This window comes from Pygoscelis adeliae, unplaced genomic scaffold (assembly GCF_000699105.1).
Source record: "Pygoscelis adeliae isolate BGI_AS28 unplaced genomic scaffold, ASM69910v1 Scaffold356, whole genome shotgun sequence".
Taxonomy (NCBI): Eukaryota; Metazoa; Chordata; class Aves; order Sphenisciformes; family Spheniscidae; genus Pygoscelis; species Pygoscelis adeliae.
The window spans coordinates 888397-905783 of record NW_008824949.1 but is presented as its reverse complement, the minus strand read 5'-3'; the positions used below and the strand labels follow the sequence as shown (position 1 = coordinate 905783).

Here is a 17387-nt window from a genome sequence, read left to right as displayed (position 1 = left end):
CGAAGGCCGGTTGCCCTCAGGGGAAGGGGGGAAGGGGGAGGCTTCCGGCCCTGGCGCGGAGCGGGCTTGCCCGGGAGCTTCAGCCCCTTTCCAGGGCCCTTCTGGAAGCGCACTTCTTCCTCGCGAGCGCTGGCTTCGCGGATCCGTCGAGTGTGCCAACCTCAGATGGCTGGTTTGCGTTAATTGAAGCTGTTTCTACCCATGCTGCTTTCCCTGCTCCTCCCCAGTACTTGGAGGAGGGAAAGGCGGTAGCTTGCGCTGGTGGGCTGTTTGAATGGCACGCTGAAGCACAAAGGCCTACCAGTCCCAATAGTTTGTTGCATTTATCTAATAAATTTGAATATGCTGAAGGAAGTTGTTGCCCTGCAGTGGAAGGACAACTGCCTCTGGGTTTGCAGCAAAGTTCTACATCTGTCTGGCACTTGCTCGAAAGCAGTTAGCTTCTGCTAGGATGAGCAGCTACAAGCCCTGTCCCTGTTATCCAAAGTGAAAGAAGACACTTAAACCACTTTTTCTGCCTAGCAGGAATAACTGAAGGGCATTTCAGTGTGTGGTATACTACCTGTATTTGCATCACTGCACATCTTATGATAACTTGTTTCTTTTCCTTTTAAATTATTTTTTACTTTCTTGTTGAATAGACTACAGTTGGTAGAAGCCTCTTTGGGCAGGCGCTGCCTAGCTCCAAAGTCCTGCTGGTTTGGCTGTCAGCACTGCCTTAACCATTTTTACAGGGTTGTGTCTTCGATAATTGGAGCACTTTCTAAAGTGCTCTCTAGAAGTTCAAAATCGGTGTGATATAAACGATGTGGTATCTTGGTTCAGTGTCCTGCTTAACAGCAGCCAGTACAACTGTGCTTTAAAAGAAAATGCAAGAAAACCCAACGTACGCATCAGAATAATAAGGGTCCCTACTGGGCTCTTCCAGATAACCTGGTCCTAATGCATGAAGGCTTATGGCTCTTCCCTTGTTTTGGTTTTCTTTCTCCTAACAATAAGATTTATACCTATAGGAAAACACAATAGTTATTATTCACACTGATTTTTGCCCTGTCACCTAGACGTGTATTCAGTAGGGCAGGTAATAGTCAGAGGAAACTTTTCTCAGGCTTCTGAACTTGTCACTTTTTTGTACTTCTGTGGTAGGAGAAGGAACAATTTTATCAATTCAAGCAATTTTTTTTCCCCTTAAGGTAAAATAATAGGAAGTTCCCAAGGAAATGTTTGAGATGTAATGCATTAGTTCTGCAATACAGATGGTCCCACTGGCATTAATTTTAATAAATTCTGGTCCAGTATCTGATATGGATATTGTAAAGCGTCTGAAGTGATAAACAGTTTAAGTCAGAAGCCCAAATAATTTCTACCTTAAAGTTCTAAAAGAACTGGCTTACATGCCTGGCTGACTGATAGGTTTTTCTATAATCTGATTATTGGGATAATTTCAGAATATATATGATTCCCCAGCAAGATTCTGAGAGACCAAATACAGAATTCACTCAATTACGATGCAGTTCTGTAACTCCTAGTCTGTTCTGTTTTCTCTATGCTCTCTTAGGTTTTGTCAAAGAAACCCAACTTTTTTTAAATACTGAGTTTAGTTGAAAAAGGCAAAGGTGTGTATGTAATCAGATGCCAGAAATGTAGTTCGCAAGACACTCTGATGCTAAAATAACAGCTTTTTTTAGAACACGCTGACTGAACTGGCTGATGCACCTCGTCCATTGTTGTTAATAAGGGATCCTTAGTGAAATGCTCCCAGGAAATCAGAGTTGCAAGTCCTGGAACCAAGCCTTGTCATCAGTGAGCGGCAAATAAAAATGATAGTGCTGGAAAAAGTACTTTATAATGAAGTTTGGCAGAGTCTCTTCGGAGTCCCTGGTAAGACATGCCTGTTCAAGCACAATGCACTTAGGAACAGCCGGATACCAGCCCCCCTTGGGCAGTTCCTTTCAAATCTAGTATCCTCTGGCATACATGAAAGTGGACTTAAATGGTCTAGTCTCCTTTGTACGATTTTTTTGTTACAGTGTGTAGCTTTGAATTCCCTTCTTTTTCCATTTCTGATCAGGAAAAGTCTTGCTGCTTCTGTTTCTCTGTGTAACTTTTTTCTGGGCTTCTCTGAATCTCCTTCTACCATGTTATTTGAGACAGAATTTAAAGAACTGAAAACTGTATTCCAGGCATGGGAATGCTGTCAGTCATGGTATAAAAATTCGTACTGTTTTCTTGTTGTTCCTTGTAAATCCTAATATTTGCCATTTTTCTCTTCTGTCACTGCATTTGAACACTGAACCGATATCTTCACTGATCTGTCCAAAGTGTGGGTCAGCATTTTTCTATCAGCAGCTGATTAATTTAAGCCCAATAATATGCTTTGGTATCAGCTTCCAGTGTGTCTTTCTCTGCAGTTGCCTCCATAAATATTACATGTTGTGTGCTCACCTCATATATTAGCGTTGAAAATGTTGGATCCAATTAGCAGCACTGGAAATGGTGTTTTGTAGCGTGCTTGCAAACTTTCTGTGCTGTGTAACCTGTTAATTAGATCACAGATTGTGTACACTTCAAAAATCTTGCTTGTCGTTTGCTCGAATTACTTGCTGTAGCCAAGTGAAAAATGTTACAGAAATAATGCAAGCCACAGACTGTACAATCATCTAAGTCTTTCCTGCAGAAGAACAAGCTCTGACATTTGGAACAGTTATCTGTGCCATAATTACTGTTTCAGTAGACTCACTGAAGTATGAAAAATCAGTGCATCTGTTTTGCAGGAAATAATCTTGAATATGAAGTGCGGATTTGTTGTACAGTTTGTGTTCCTTTGAAGTTGAACGCATAACTCAAAAGAGCTATTTGTGTTAAAATCTTTAAGGTGAGCCGGATAGTGAAGTTAAGTTGGACTCCCTCCTCGCTCTGTACTTGGAGTATTTAAAATCATACTAACAGCTTGCGTTTGGAATAAAATAAGTAAATGCACTAATGGCATAGCTTTTATACATTGACTTTATTGCTTTGCTTTTGTGTTTAAATAGAAACTACTATTTCTGTGGTATTTTTTTCAACACAATAGCTGCTTTTTTGGTGATTTTACACATTTTAAAGTTACGTAAGGATTGATAGGACTGATTGGAAACAAAAATTAACACAGCTTATGTGAACAGTAAATGCTATTTGGAAAATGTCCATGTCCCTCATTGTTAGTTCAGTATTTTAATATTATACTTCTTTTTAGTGCTTCATTCAGATAAATAACTTAATTCAAACAAAAAAAAAATCAAATTTTGCAAGTAACCTGTTTTCTTGGTGTTTGTTTTGTTTTTCAGTCTCACACAATTCTACTTGTCCAGCCTACCAAGAGGCCAGAAGGCAGAACATATGCTGATTATGAATCGGTGAATGAGTGCATGGAAGGTGGGTGCAGACATGGTAGTCAAAAACTGTTGTTAAACCCCCGTTTTTGACATACTCCCAAACTTACTAAGTAAGAAAATAAGTTGCTGTTCATGCTTTCCCAAAGTAATTCACAAAAAAAATGCAAAAATCTCATGCTTTTAGTTTACTAATGTTTTAGCAAACTAAAAAATATTTATTCTTTGTTTCTAAAACAAAGAATTTGTTTTAGAAAAACAAAATTTTAGAAAAACCAAAGAATTGTAAACCAAAGAACATTCCTTTTTATAGTAAATGCCTCTTTTTGATTTAACTAGATTGAACCACATTCAGTTCATGATAGTAGGCAATGTTCTTGGTGGGGCTATGCAGCAGACTTGCCTGAATGCATTTCATTGCAGAATCAGAGCCTAACTCACTAATTTTTGTGCCAGCCATGTAAAGGAAAGATTGCTACTGGAAATAATATATAAAATAAAAGTATGTGTGCAATTGATACATAATTTGCAGCCTCGTGGCATGCATGCCAGAGAAAAAAATCCTGCATGACTTTAAGAGACACATAGTGAGCTTGGAAAGAAGATTGAAATACTACGGCTGTATGATTTAAATGTGGAATTTCACTTAACATTAAAAATTCTAATTCCAGGAAGTTTTGTGAGGCAAACAAAAGCATAATAAAGACTATGTAAAGCCTCCGTGCTCACTTTAATATTATGTTCTTCTCAAATGTATCTGAATTATTTATGGGCTAGCTTAAATAAAACTGATTTAAATTCATATACAAGCTTGTGCTGTCACTCTTGCCTCAGTAGCCCTGTTTGACTCTTTCATCAAGGATGATCTCTCTTTTGAGATTTGAGTAGTTTTATTTGACATTAGTTCTTCTCTTTCTCAGGTGCTTGTACCGTAGGAATATATGTTGCAATCATTGTTTTAAAATTATTAGAAGGAATTTCAGGTTTCCGTTGGAGCTTACTGCATGGAAAGTTCCATCTTTGGCAGAACTGAAACTTTTTCCTCTAGATGCCTCTGTCCGTGCATCTTACCTGATTTTATAGGATTAGTATTATGTTTCAATGCAAATAGCTAGAACAAAAGCATTTCACCTCTGCAAAATCTGAGTAAGAAGTTTATGTCTCTGTTTTCATAGTAGTCATCTCTAAACTTTCTGGGTATCTGTGGTTCAGTAGCTGAAGAAGTTTCAGCAAATACAGTTGTTAGTTTTTTAACATTGCACTGTTGATCTTTTTTCTCTGTAGGAGTCTGTAAAATGTATGAAGAGCATCTGAAGAGAATGAATCCTAACAGTCCATCGATTACATATGATATCAGCCAGTTGTTTGACTTCATTGATGACTTGGCAGACCTCAGCTGTCTTGTGTAAGTTTGGTTGTACAAGTCCATTTCAGTGACTTAGAGAAGTCAGAAGTCTTCCGTGTAAACTCTTACATGTTAAATCTGGTAAGATTCTGGGGTTTTTTGCAATAACTGTGTTAGTAAGGTGGCAGTATTGCAGGTGGCATGCCATGTTGCCCACTCCAATTAACTGCATTGGAATAAAGTATCTCTAAAGAAAGCTTAGAAACTGACCGTTCCACTTGGATTTTAGTCACCTTGAAGCTCCCAGCATTTCAAATACTGAAGTCCAACAGTTTAATACAGCTACGTATTTTATTAATGCTAGAATCTCTTTAAATTGGGGCTGTCTCTGCCTTTGTGCAGTTGGTCCGATTCTTAAGGAGGCAGAATGATTACAGAATTTTATTCAGCTGAGGGCTGTACTAGTGGTACAGTAGAAGTGTGTAGGAGCACATTGCAGCCGATTGTTTGTTTTGATCAAGATACAGCAAGATGGAAGTTTTTGTAAATCCTACTGAAGTGATTGAGGAACAGATCAATCCTCCAGGGAGCCCTAGCTAATTATTTGAGTGTTCTTGTGAATACGTTATCTCCAGTTCTCATCTGTGTGTTAAAGTTGTGGGCAAGCAAAGATGGTCTCGTGTACTTTCCATTCTGACTGTACTGTGAAATCAAATGTTAAATTTCATTATTCAGAATATAACTTAACATTGTAACTAAATCACTTAGTCCAGATCACGAGTACTTTCCATACCATAAATTTCAAGGTAATGGTTTGATATGATAGCGGTATCAACTTTGCAGAAATGTTGTAGGAATAAGGATACAAATCTCGTATTCAAATAACAAAACACATAGTATTTGGCTTTCTAAGCTCAAAATTCGAGAAACTATTTTTAAGCCGGTGAGTATCTGATGTGGACATTCCTGCAGCTGTACTGCTCTGTCTGAAATCCCGGTGCAAGTACTTGTGCAGCTGCACAGTGAACAACCTTTGCCAGTTAATTCCAGTTTAAAATAAAAACCTATTTTAAAAAAAACTGAGCATCAGATTGCTTTCCTTTGCATTCTGATGTACATACAGAATCTATGTTACTGATAGTGACTTATTACAAATGCCATTTACCAAAGTCCTCAGTAGAGTAAGTAAAACAGGATTGCAGTTTCTGCAGAGTTACCTTGTTCCTAGACATTCTGCCACGTTTGATCTTCAGGTGTCATAGTGCTGGGCTGATGCAGTTTGAAAGACACACTTTGTTTTAGTTTACCTAACAAACTGAAGCTAGCTATTTGCTTTAGGAAGCAGCAACTGTTTTCTAGTACAGTCTTGTGCCTTTCTTAATTAGGCTTGTAAACCCAGTGTCGTGCCAAATTCTACTTCAGCTTACAGTTTTCCAGCAGATGGCACACATAGCACATGGTGTACCAGACACGTCTTGTGTTCATGGAGATTCCTAGAGTACTTGCTATCTGGTCTCGCAGTGTAGCATGATGAATGGATTGGGGCGGGAATCAGTAACTTTTCCTGAAACTAACATTTCTTACACTGCACTGGAACTACTACTATATCAATATATACTGAAACTCTTTCTATGGCCTTGAACCGGTCATGCTGGGTTTTAAATAACAAGGCTTTCTTAGAAACAGTATGCTTAGGGTTTTTTCCTTAGGTAAGAACTGTAAATTATTCTGAATTGAGTTAACTCTGGATTTTTACTTAGCTTCTTACCAATGACCGTCTCACCCTTCTTACCTGATTAGAAATACGTGTACCAAGATTTAAAGGCTGACCGGGACTTCATTAGTTCTTGAAGCATTCACTGAAAGTACCATCTTCATAAAAAAAACCCATTCAGCTTGAACGACTAAGGGGGAAAGGAGGGCATGAAGCTACACAGATAACTTCACGCAATTTGCTTTCATTTTTCAGTCTAATTCTGCTTCAATTCAACAGTGTCTTGAGTAACTGAGTTCTCTGGCCCTGGCAAGAAATCTTGCTAGTGGACTACTTTTATCAATTATCCCTGAGTAGCGAAGAAAATGAGTCTGTGGGTTCTTGTTTTCAGTTTGCTTTTTATGAAGTGTCCTTGTTTCTTAGATGTAATCTTGCCGTCACTGCCAACTGGCAAGAATCCTTTGTCATCCCTCTATGGGTCTACCTTTGCGCCTGGAAAATTGTGCTTTTATTCATTTTCTAAAAGTTCCAAACAGAAGTGGAACACGTGAAAACTCACATGAGCACTTGCTTGAAGTAGTGTTGAAAAAGTTTTTGGCTCATCAAAACAGATTAGATTGTTTCCTGGTGGGACTATTGTACTTCATTCTGAGCTCCAGAATATTAAGGTGCTCCACTTGTTGTCTCCCATAAGTAATTATACTGATGAATTTAAATGTGAACACTCTGTGATCCGGCCACTCAGTAGTCCTTGGAGCATCTAGTTTTATTTCAGGTTCTTGCTGATCTGCTGGGTAACTGGTTTTTAGGGAACAGGATAAATCTCTTCGATAAGTGGCAGTTCCCATCTACTTCTGATATTACTTGTGTTCTGTACACAACTTTCTGCCTCACGCACTTGAGGACGCTTAATTGTTTGTGGAGTTCTTCCAGTAGATGTACTGCAGGACAGACATACTACATTAATTCTTTTTTTCTCTCTAGTTACCGTGCTGATACTCAGACATACCAACCGTACAATAAAGACTGGATAAAGGAGAAGATCTACGTCCTCCTCCGCAGGCAGGCCCAGCAAGCAAGCAAATAATGGGGGCACCATCATTACGTGGGTTTGGGGGAGGGCTTGGACAACAGGTGTGTACAGAGTGTGGTAGTGAACGTTTTGTATTATAGTCATCCTGTTGCCATCTTGTTAAACTCTTTAGCCAGGACTGAATGTATTGTTAGAGATGCAAGGATTTTGTTGGATTTGACTTTTTTTCAGTGTAAATGGAAAAGAAAGTACAACATCTTCAGCAGAGTTTTAATTTGTTTTTTTCCTCTGGTTAGCTAATGGTCCTACCGTATTTGAACCCCTGGGGCTGTTCACATTGTATTTCACCACATTCACTGTATGTGCCCTTCTGTGGGGTTTCCAACATTTAGTTATGTCCTTGAGACAGTCTTAATGGGGAATAAAAAAAATTACCCTTTAGTTAAACTTGAGTGCTGAATTTTGTGTTTTCTGCCAAACAACAAATTAAATCTTTCTTGCCTGTTCACCAAAGGACGGGGCTTGAAAGGTTACATGGACTGAACCAACAGTTGTTTGCTGTATTACAGAACGGCTCAAATTCTGGCCTGCCGAATTAACTTCTGGGGCCTAGTCTTGACTACTGTCTTTCCTGGGGATCTTTGGGAAACACAGCAACCCCCTTGCACTCTAAACTTGGTCTTTCTACAAGGCGTTTATATTCAGGTAAGTGTGTCTGCTCTGGGATAGGAGAGGGGCGAGAGCAGGCTGAATGCATCACATCACAGACCCCATGAATTAGTCTACTTCCAACCTTCCCCTGAGAAAGGAATAGGCAAAGCAAATTGTTTTGATGGGAATCTGCCCCAAACTGCATTTTCTCTTTACAAAGGATGACTTAACTGCTTGCACGCACTGTGGAATTTTATCTGCCCCTGGATATCTTGAATGCTGATGTCTTTGTAATTCTCCTGTACTGAAGAAGTTTGGATGGGAGGACACGTTAGACCAAAAAATACAGCAGGTAGAAAAGCAAGGCGGGCTTGGTACTTTGTGCCTTTGCGTTAGTCTAGAGTTTGTCTACTATAGGTACAGATTTCAGTCGAAGACTTGTACAGGTATAACTCAACCAGGAGCAGTTCCAGGATTAACAGAGGAGTGAATGTAGTTCTCTCCAGTGCACTTAACTTCCTGATACACATCAATAGTTTCTGATGGACCTCACAGCAAATGGATTGGCTTAAAAGAATCTGAGGTCAAATTGGCTGTCTATAGTAAAGTTTTAATGAAAATAGCTTCACTTAAGTGATAAGTAATAGCTGCTGAAGACTTGGCATCAAATTCCTGAAGAGAGAAATTCTTAGAAAAGTATCGGGAGGGGATGTTAAACTTTTTTCCCCAACACGAACACAAATTGGAGATTAGACCTACTAGCTCTACAGTTGTAGTGACCCCGAATCGATTCAATCTGCTAACATAAAAAACATGCTTCCTTTATAATAAATAGTGATTTTCAAAACATAGTAGGTCAGAAGTATATTAATCCACTTAAGGTTACTTATATCTGTAAATACTTCTGTATGGAAGTTTTATATTCAAATGCAGCTTGACACAGTAAGTAAAACTCAGAAAGTTCACTATTGCTCCATATAATAACATTCAGGTTTCATATAAGCAATGTTATTTAAACAGCTTGTATAGCTTATCCTCCCATATAGCAAGTAGTAAAATAACATGTTCTTTACTAACATGTTTGGGTTTTACTTCTGGTAAATGTTTACAATTTTTTAAAAAAAATTCCAGTATTCTCATGGTGAATCATTCAGGGTGCTAAGTAGGATGCGATTTTGCAGTCTTTAAATGAAGCCAAATAAACATCCCTTCTCCCTTCCTGTCACATTAAAATAGCGATTTAATATTTTCTTCATTCTGTGAGCTTGTTTTCAATTTAAGGAAAACTAGCAATGTGGGCTCTTTCCTTATTGTGAAAAGTGCAAGGAGCATGCTGAATCTATAGGAATCGGGAACTCGGAACATAACACAGCTTTGCCTTCAAAGATAACCTAAAGTTTGGTCTGATAAATAAAATCTTCCTCTTTCTTGGTTTTGGCTCTCGTATAATAACTGCAAACTAAGACCAGTAAACAAGTACAAAACATGAATTTCTCATGTTAGAGCAGAAAATGGGAAGAAGGTGCTTTGAAGCAGGTGGTAATAAACGTTTCTCCTTCATGAAAGGGACTTTATGAAGGTATGTTTTTTGGCAAGTAGAAGGTAAACAAGCTTTAACTTCAAGATTAATCCACAGTAAATTTTTTTTTATTTTAAATACTTTAACTTCTGTGGCCATCTCAGTAATTGAAGTTTTCACAGAATTGGAAAACAGAAGTACATGTTCCTTTTATACCTCTGGAGCCAGACTTCTGACTTCTGCTCATACAACGATATTGTCTGTAGACCACTTTAAGAGAAGGGACTTACTTAGGCATCATTTCTCTCTTCCCCCTCATCACCCAGCTACAAGTCTTTTTTTTTTTTCTTTTCCCCTGAAATAAGATACTAGTTAAAACTCTCTAGTGCATAGGTCTTGATCTGCTGTTCTCCATATTCCTTTAGAGTCGCCTTTTACTTGATTAACTATTCGTGAAACAACAGATTTGTTGCTTAACTGAGCCGCTGACTGAATACACTGGAAGGAAAAAACATGCTGCAGCATCTACCTGATGTGCAACTGGTTAGAAGAATCTGGAAAGCTGTCTTCAACTAATCACTGCCTTCAGAAATATAGTGAGGAGTGTTTATGAGCATTTGGAAACACATAATGTGCTAGTACACTGGCACTCTAGTAATGTAGTCTGCTTTAACAGGCCAGGTGAAAAATTACTCTCCAGTTTGCTTCTTGGCTCCTTTCCAGTAAAGCATGACAGCAGCACGTTTAGGACTTTCTCCAGTTGCACCTGTCCTCAGAGGCATCAGATGGCACTTCTACTAAGACATATCAAACATTTGCCTGAGCTCAGCTACTTTACAAGTGAGGTTTGTCAGCAGCATTTTGCAAGTAAAGCCATGAACAAATTCCATGATTCCAGAAAGTATGTCAAAAAGAATCTGTCATCCCACGCATGCTTTCCCTGTGGCAGATTGTCGAGTGATTCCTGCATAAAGGATAGGTACAAGTAGCAGTGCTGGTCATACCTGCTACAGTGTGGGAAGAAATGATAAAGTAAACTATATTGGCTGTTTCTGCAGGAGAGTGGTAACAGTTTTGTAAAACAGGGATAAAGAATGGAATTCAGAGACCTACTATTTCCAAGTGTGGAAATACTTAATAATTTTTTTTTAAAGCAAGTCCATTAAGCGAGCCTAGCCTCAGTTCAATGAGATGTATGAGCCCTCATCCGTCACCAGGAGTACAGAGCAACTGAGGTGCTTGCCTGACTTCAGCTTGGCTTGTGGAGCCATGAAACATGCTGCGTCTTTTCTAGGCATAGAATAGAAAAGTCCTCATGCAGTCTCTGGACTGCCTGCTACTGATTTCAGGCTGGGGCATGACCAGCACGGTACAACTCATTACTTAGTGAATAGCCATGCCAGGAAAACAGTAAGGTGAAGTTCTGTGAGACGGCCGAGCTGATCTAACAGTTCAGGGCTGTTGAAAGGCATAACGCTACTCCGTGCTACGTACAAAAGAGACATTGGGTGTTGTGGGGAAGGGGAGAACAGGACTGCCAATCGGCGCCAACAAGCAGAGTAGCTGGTCACTTAAAAAAAAAAAATCTCATCTGAGGCTTTGAGAACAAGGTCAAGCACAGTAGATGATGTTGCAGAAAACAGTAGATAAATTGTCGTGTGTGTGTATATATAGATACACATATAAAGGACCAGTTTACCTACCGTTGCATGCTCCTGCCAGTCAGTAATGCACTGGGGCAGGGGAGGATGCCTGACACTATTCTGTCGCTTACTTTAATTAACCCTTTGGCACAGCCAAAATCTTGCAGCCAGTTCAAGGACCTAGGTCTGAGGAAACCCCACTAGCATTAGAATTTGAGTTCTATTTGACACCACAATAACAACAGGATCACCCTCTTACAGGAATCTCGCTCTGCAGCCTCCTTCAGTATGCTGAAGGGGATTGTGAAAAGCAAAATTGAGTTTGTATTCCTGCTTTGAGGGTGAAATAAGCTAGGTAGTTGAGATACTTGTCTACAGTTTCTTTCATCATCACATTCTTTTAAAATAGACCAAAATCATGACATCCATCACAACACATCATAAGCACAGCAGGAAAGTAGCATCCCCGTCATTACATCAGTCTGTTCTCGTGCCTAACACCACTGTCACGTACAGCAGGGAAAAAGAGTAAGTAGTAGCCAAGACCACCTTGTTATCTTTGTTAGTAACTAATATATGTGCTCTAGAAAAACCTGTTTAGAGCAGGAGGAGACTTCACCACTCGTAGTATTTTTTTAGGTTGGAAGAACCACCAGATTTTTCACTTGCATTAGAAAGAGGTAAGACAGTTGCAAAGTTGCTGGCTGTGATCTCATTACCATATGCCAAGCAATGAGCTAGTTCGTGGTGCACTGAAAGCAAGGATGCTCCTTAAGATGACTTGCTCTCAGAGGGAGGAGGGGAACGCTCCAGCTACTTTGCAAATGTACATAACTGTTTATGTACTCTAAAGCAATTCCCACTGAGTAACGGCCTGATTGTACGGGAACTCAGCTATGTGGAAACTCAAACAATCCATCAAGAAAGCTAACAAAGTGAAAAAATCAAGGGTAGCTGGATTACAAGTACAAAGTAATTTCAAGCTCCTGTTTTTCAACTGCTATGAAACTGTTAAGTGTCTTATAGACCCTGGAGAGCATTAAAATGAATAAATTACAAATTCTCTGTAATTGTAATTTAAAGGGGGGGGGGGGGGGCGAGAAGTATTTGCAGGGCCAGGGAGCATAATTTAGCAATTCTCCAGCAGGAGACAGGGTATTGCTGAGGCTAGTAACTGAGTCTGAGATTCTCAGCCTCACTGAGCATCTGAACCACTCACTCGCCTTAGGTACCCACTTTTCCTTGAAGTCTGGAGCGCTGACATCAGTATTTGTCTCAAGATAAAATGATAAATAACTTGTACTGGCTATACATAAACTGCAAGAGTAAATCTGTTGAAATAGAAAGTTATTTTAAAGCTCTGCCATATTAGTCAATTCTCTGAGGTTTTCTACACTGAGTGTCTTGTCTGCTATAATGTTACTTAGTATTAGCTGAATATAACATACCATTCACTGAAATAGCAGGGGAATGAATTTGCCACTGAAATACACTAAGTGGAGATGTTTGGTTTTGTGTAGTGCAAGGCAGCTCTCTATTCTGACCCATTAATAAATGATGCATCCTCACCATGGCTGAAAAGGACTGATGTTAAAGTAAGCCCCATCTGGATTGTTACAGGGAAGAAGCATATTCTAGCAATGAGTTTTCTGATCACTGTAGCCTGAACTATGCCTTGTATCTGGATGAAGTTTGGGCACAGCTCCAATTTATAGGTTTTATTCCTACTATTTGTGCTGAGTTTGCATGTGATACGCAAGTAAAACTTGCATGCTGCATATCCCTGGTGGAGCATTAGCAAGGGTTTTGTTACCAATTTTGTACACCCTAGTCGATCTGCTGCTGCAACCCCTGCAGGGTCCCCATAGTCCTTCCAACTAAGACTGTTAGTATGCACTGTCATCTTAGCATCAGCTGTCAGTGACATACACACAGCTTCTGGAACTCTGTGTAGCTGCTGCATGCCTTGCGTTTGTGCCACCTAAGTCAACGAGACCTGGAGAAGAGGAAAAAATTGTGCTGTGTACTTAGAGGCTGTATTTCTAGACTCTACCACTGGCTAAATATGACACTTGTATGGCCCAGATCTCTAAGGCACCGGTGCTTCCATCTAGTGTATTTTAATTCCTGTTCAGACAGCTTCTGCATCGCTCCGTTGGCTGTGCAGGAAACAGGCTCCTAAGTTTAAACTATTACCTTCTTAGTTAGCTAGGGGATTGGGTTTCACACACTCCCAACACAAACCTGTTGCCCGAGAGGTTGGGGAATATCCATCCTTGGAGATGTTCAAGACGTGACTGGACACAGCACTGAGCAACCTGATCTGGTTAGACCTGCTCTGAGCAGGATTTGACTAGATGACTTCTGGAGCTTTCTTCCAACCTAAATTATCCATCATTCTGTTGGACTTGCTACTGGAAATAGTGAGTCCGCTATTCCTAAAATAGGAAACCTAAGCTTTGAATTCCTCCTCTGACCAATTTCATGCAGGCATTTGAACTCGGTGTTCCCCAGGCCACTTAGGACAGTGCTGCAAATGGCAGGCTATCAAGTACTCAGGAGTGGGTTTGCATGACACAATGGCAGTATTCACTGGGCTACAAAAACTGCGACTAATCCCCAGTGACAAAGACAGGGCGCAGAACAGTCAGGTTTGATCTTGTTCTGATAATTCTCTTTGAATGAATGAAGGTTCACATGGGACACTGAGAATAATGCCTTGTCGTAGAGTTTTAGTCCTGAGAGGTCACCAGACCTACAGATGCAACCCTCCCTGCCCCCCTCCCCATACACTCGCACACCCCACAAGCCTTTCCAGCCCTCAACAAATTAAAAAAAAAAAACCTGTATAAGAGATAAGAGGCCTCAGAATTGCGTGATGTACTGATAGGGAAAGCTCAAGGACATTGCGAAATACCAGGGGAAGGTAAGAAACAGGCCATGCGTGACAATGGGGAGAAAAGCAAATCAATCACACCTGTGCCCCTGCCTCCACCCCCAACACCCTCTGCTGATCTCATTGGGAGGCAAAGGCATCCTAACGCCCTATCCGGTAACGTACTTGCAGGGGGAAGAGGAAAGTCAGTGCTACTAGGACTAGAAATGAACCTGGTTCCACATTTCATTTTTAGCTATGCCCACTCTCAGGTTCTGAGCAGGAAGGAAGTGGGGGGTGGAGGGGGGAAAAAAAAAAAAAAAAAAGAAATCTCAATACATTAACTTGATCTCTGAGGGAATTCTTAGCTTGTACATCTATTCCACTGTAACACTGGAATGTAGCAGAAGCACCAAGACATAACCAGAGCGTAGCAAGCAGAGTCAGCATTCAAGTCTTCTCTTTGAAGAAATGCATTTCTCAAATCCAGAATTGTTTCTTCTCTATCCCCATCATCTCCAGAAGTTTAGCCAGTGCCAAGCCAATGCAGCTTTCCTTGTCTGGCTCATAATGCTGTTCCAGAACACACTTCTCAGCTCAGTAGTATACTTCTAGATTCTGGGCCAAGTGAGTTTAATTTCAATTTCTATCCACTTTGTGCTAGTAGCATTTTATCTTCTTTCTCCAAGTACCTCTCCCCTCATCTCTCAGGAAAAGCAATCATTCCCCATACCAATTTTGCTAAGTTAGTAACTTGTGATTGGTAGCTTCTTGTACAACAAGTTGCTTTGTCTCCTGCTCATCCTAGCAGTTTTCTGCATCTTTTCCCAAGTTTGTCTTCGATTGAACATAATTATCATTCTGGGCACCTGCAGCTCTAAACAAAATTTACCAATCTTTCATACTGTGGTAATGATATCTCCTTAGTCTTAACCAAGAATGAATCATTTAATGCCTCCTAAAATTGTATGTGTTGTTTTTGTGTTAACAAAACACAAAGCACTTAATAGTTCGGTGATCACTCAGTGCACCCTCTATCCCTTTCCTCTATCATCTCCAAGTAAAAGCACTCATTATTCATACAAAATGAAACATCTTCAGCTAGAAAGCTTGACAAAGAGACATGTGAGAATAACCAAGTAGTTGATCTTGAGGACACTCACCTGGGATATTCCAGAGGACTTGAAGCCTGTCTGAAATGAGCAGAGCGGGGGCTACATTAACCACAAAACTGTGTTGCTCTGTTTCTTGGCAGAAAGGCACCCAAATCAGGTCAGCCGTAGCTCTAGGAAGTATTTCCCTTCTGAAAATCCCAAGGAAAAATAGGCATCTCCCTCCATCTTAAAATTAACTAATCATCTTGTTAGCATATTGCATAACCTAGGCAGCTCTGTGCTCAGCATGCTGGCTTCTGTCTGTCTTACTCCTCAGCCCCGATCCTCCCTAACTATGGGAAGCCTGGGCATCTCATTTGGAGCCCCAGATTCCTCCCGCGGGGGAACAGCAGCCAGTAGAATTTTTATCAACCTGACCCCCAAGACACCCCAAATAAAATATTTTAAGCTCCATAAACCTGAGTTCTCCATTTAAACTGCTTCTGTAGAAAATTCATGACTACCTCCAGGCATGCTGTCATTAGAAGTTAGACATTACTTAAATCTAGTTGCAGGGAGAACGGAGGTCCAGCCTCAAAGGTGTTCAACATGTAATTCAGATATTGAAAAACTGACCCGTGTGACTTGCCCAGGCTCCCTTCTAGCTCCTGGAGTAATAGAACAGCAAAACGCAGGTCCCAGCCCAATACCAGCAGAGCCAGCTTCATGCTGAGCACCTTGGTCCAATTGCCCCCTTCTCCTCCCTCACACATGCATTGACCTAACTGATATGTCTTGCTCTACTTTCCATCAAATGCTGACACTCACCCTAACTAGCAATAAGTAGTGCTAATTAGTTAATGCAGAAGATCCTCTAAGAATCAAAACACACCCCCTCTTCCTACTTCCTTAGACAAGCCCCATAAAGAGAAATCCCTCAATGGTTGTTAAATGCAAGGATGCCATCCCTGGCTCACCATGTCAACGCATCAGAAGTTAATGAGGGCCCCGAGAGTGTTTTGGGAGAGCAGCGCCATGCAGTTGCCCTGTTCTTACATTTTCCCCTAGACACTCGGTTTGGGTTGCTGACAGAAACAGGCTAATGGACTAGGTGGCACTTTTATCTGATGAGATCCACATAAACACTCTACGTTGGGGTTATTTTGTTGGGTGGGGTTTTTTTTCCTACTTGACTAATGTATTCCACAGATGTTTTGCAGGGAAGTTCAAAGTGTCCATGCAGACCTAAGGTAGATAAGGAGGTGCAATAGGCAGCATCTTTCTCCATTGTGTATTTTCCTCATTGTTTCCACTAGTTTGGTGTTTTGGGTGTGGTGTCATGAGAATGAGAGAACTGGAGATGACGTAACTCTAGCTAATACAGTTACTGTTTAGGAGCTGTTTACTCATGGGCTTCGTGAAGACCCAGAAAATACTTGCCCCAGAATGCAAGTGGTACTACAAATTAGTCGAAATATCTACTTCATGGCACTGAGCGGTTTTTCAAGTGACTCTTAACATGGCAGATGATAACTTTTTGTGTAAACTTAAATGCAATTAATAATACTGATTTAGCCACATCCATGTTTCTTTGAAGTCTAATGCTTCAGCACTCGTGCAATTACTTCTCCAGATGAGTTCCAGGGGCCTTGGCAATTGCTTGCTGCTGCTATTTTGATCCTATGCCCTAGGAGTATAAACTCGGTTATAGAAACTCCATCTGAGTCCATTTAATGAACTACATGAATCAGAGCCCTGCAATAAAGCCCAATTAGAAATGAGAGCACAGAGAATATTGATCCCCTTAAAACCTTTTACAGCTTTCAGGATCTGCTTGGTCACTCATCGCTACAGCAGGCACTGAGCCTTTCCTGCCAGTTCCCTTTCATTAGCTTGCCGGGATTATGGTCAGATTAAGACGTGATTGAACAGATCATCTGGTGGGGGCCTTGGGTTATGAGGGAGAGCCCCCAAATAACCCTTCTCAAACATGCTCACAGTCCTCTGGGTCAGGTTTTATTACTATATCTACCTAATTCAGAGGAAGTTTCTACAGCAGCTCTTGCTTCTCCTCTGAGCAACACCAAAAAACCCCTTTGAGATTTTCTGATCTGTTTTACTGATGGACATGGTGTCTGGAGG

At 40.5% G+C, this 17387-nt stretch overlaps 1 protein-coding gene across 1 annotated transcript; it reads left to right on the top strand.

The window, feature by feature from the left end:
* The first annotated feature begins 3326 nt into the window (after positions 1-3326).
* ERH (enhancer of rudimentary homolog (Drosophila)) lies at positions 3327-7910 on the top strand. The gene is made up of 3 exons (XM_009325582.1): positions 3327-3414; positions 4656-4776; positions 7415-7910. The coding sequence occupies exons 1-3, from the start codon at positions 3408-3410 to the stop codon at positions 7515-7517; spliced, it is 231 nt and encodes a 76-aa protein (XP_009323857.1). The 5' UTR covers positions 3327-3407; the 3' UTR covers positions 7518-7910.
* The last annotated feature ends 9477 nt before the right edge of the window (positions 7911-17387 follow it).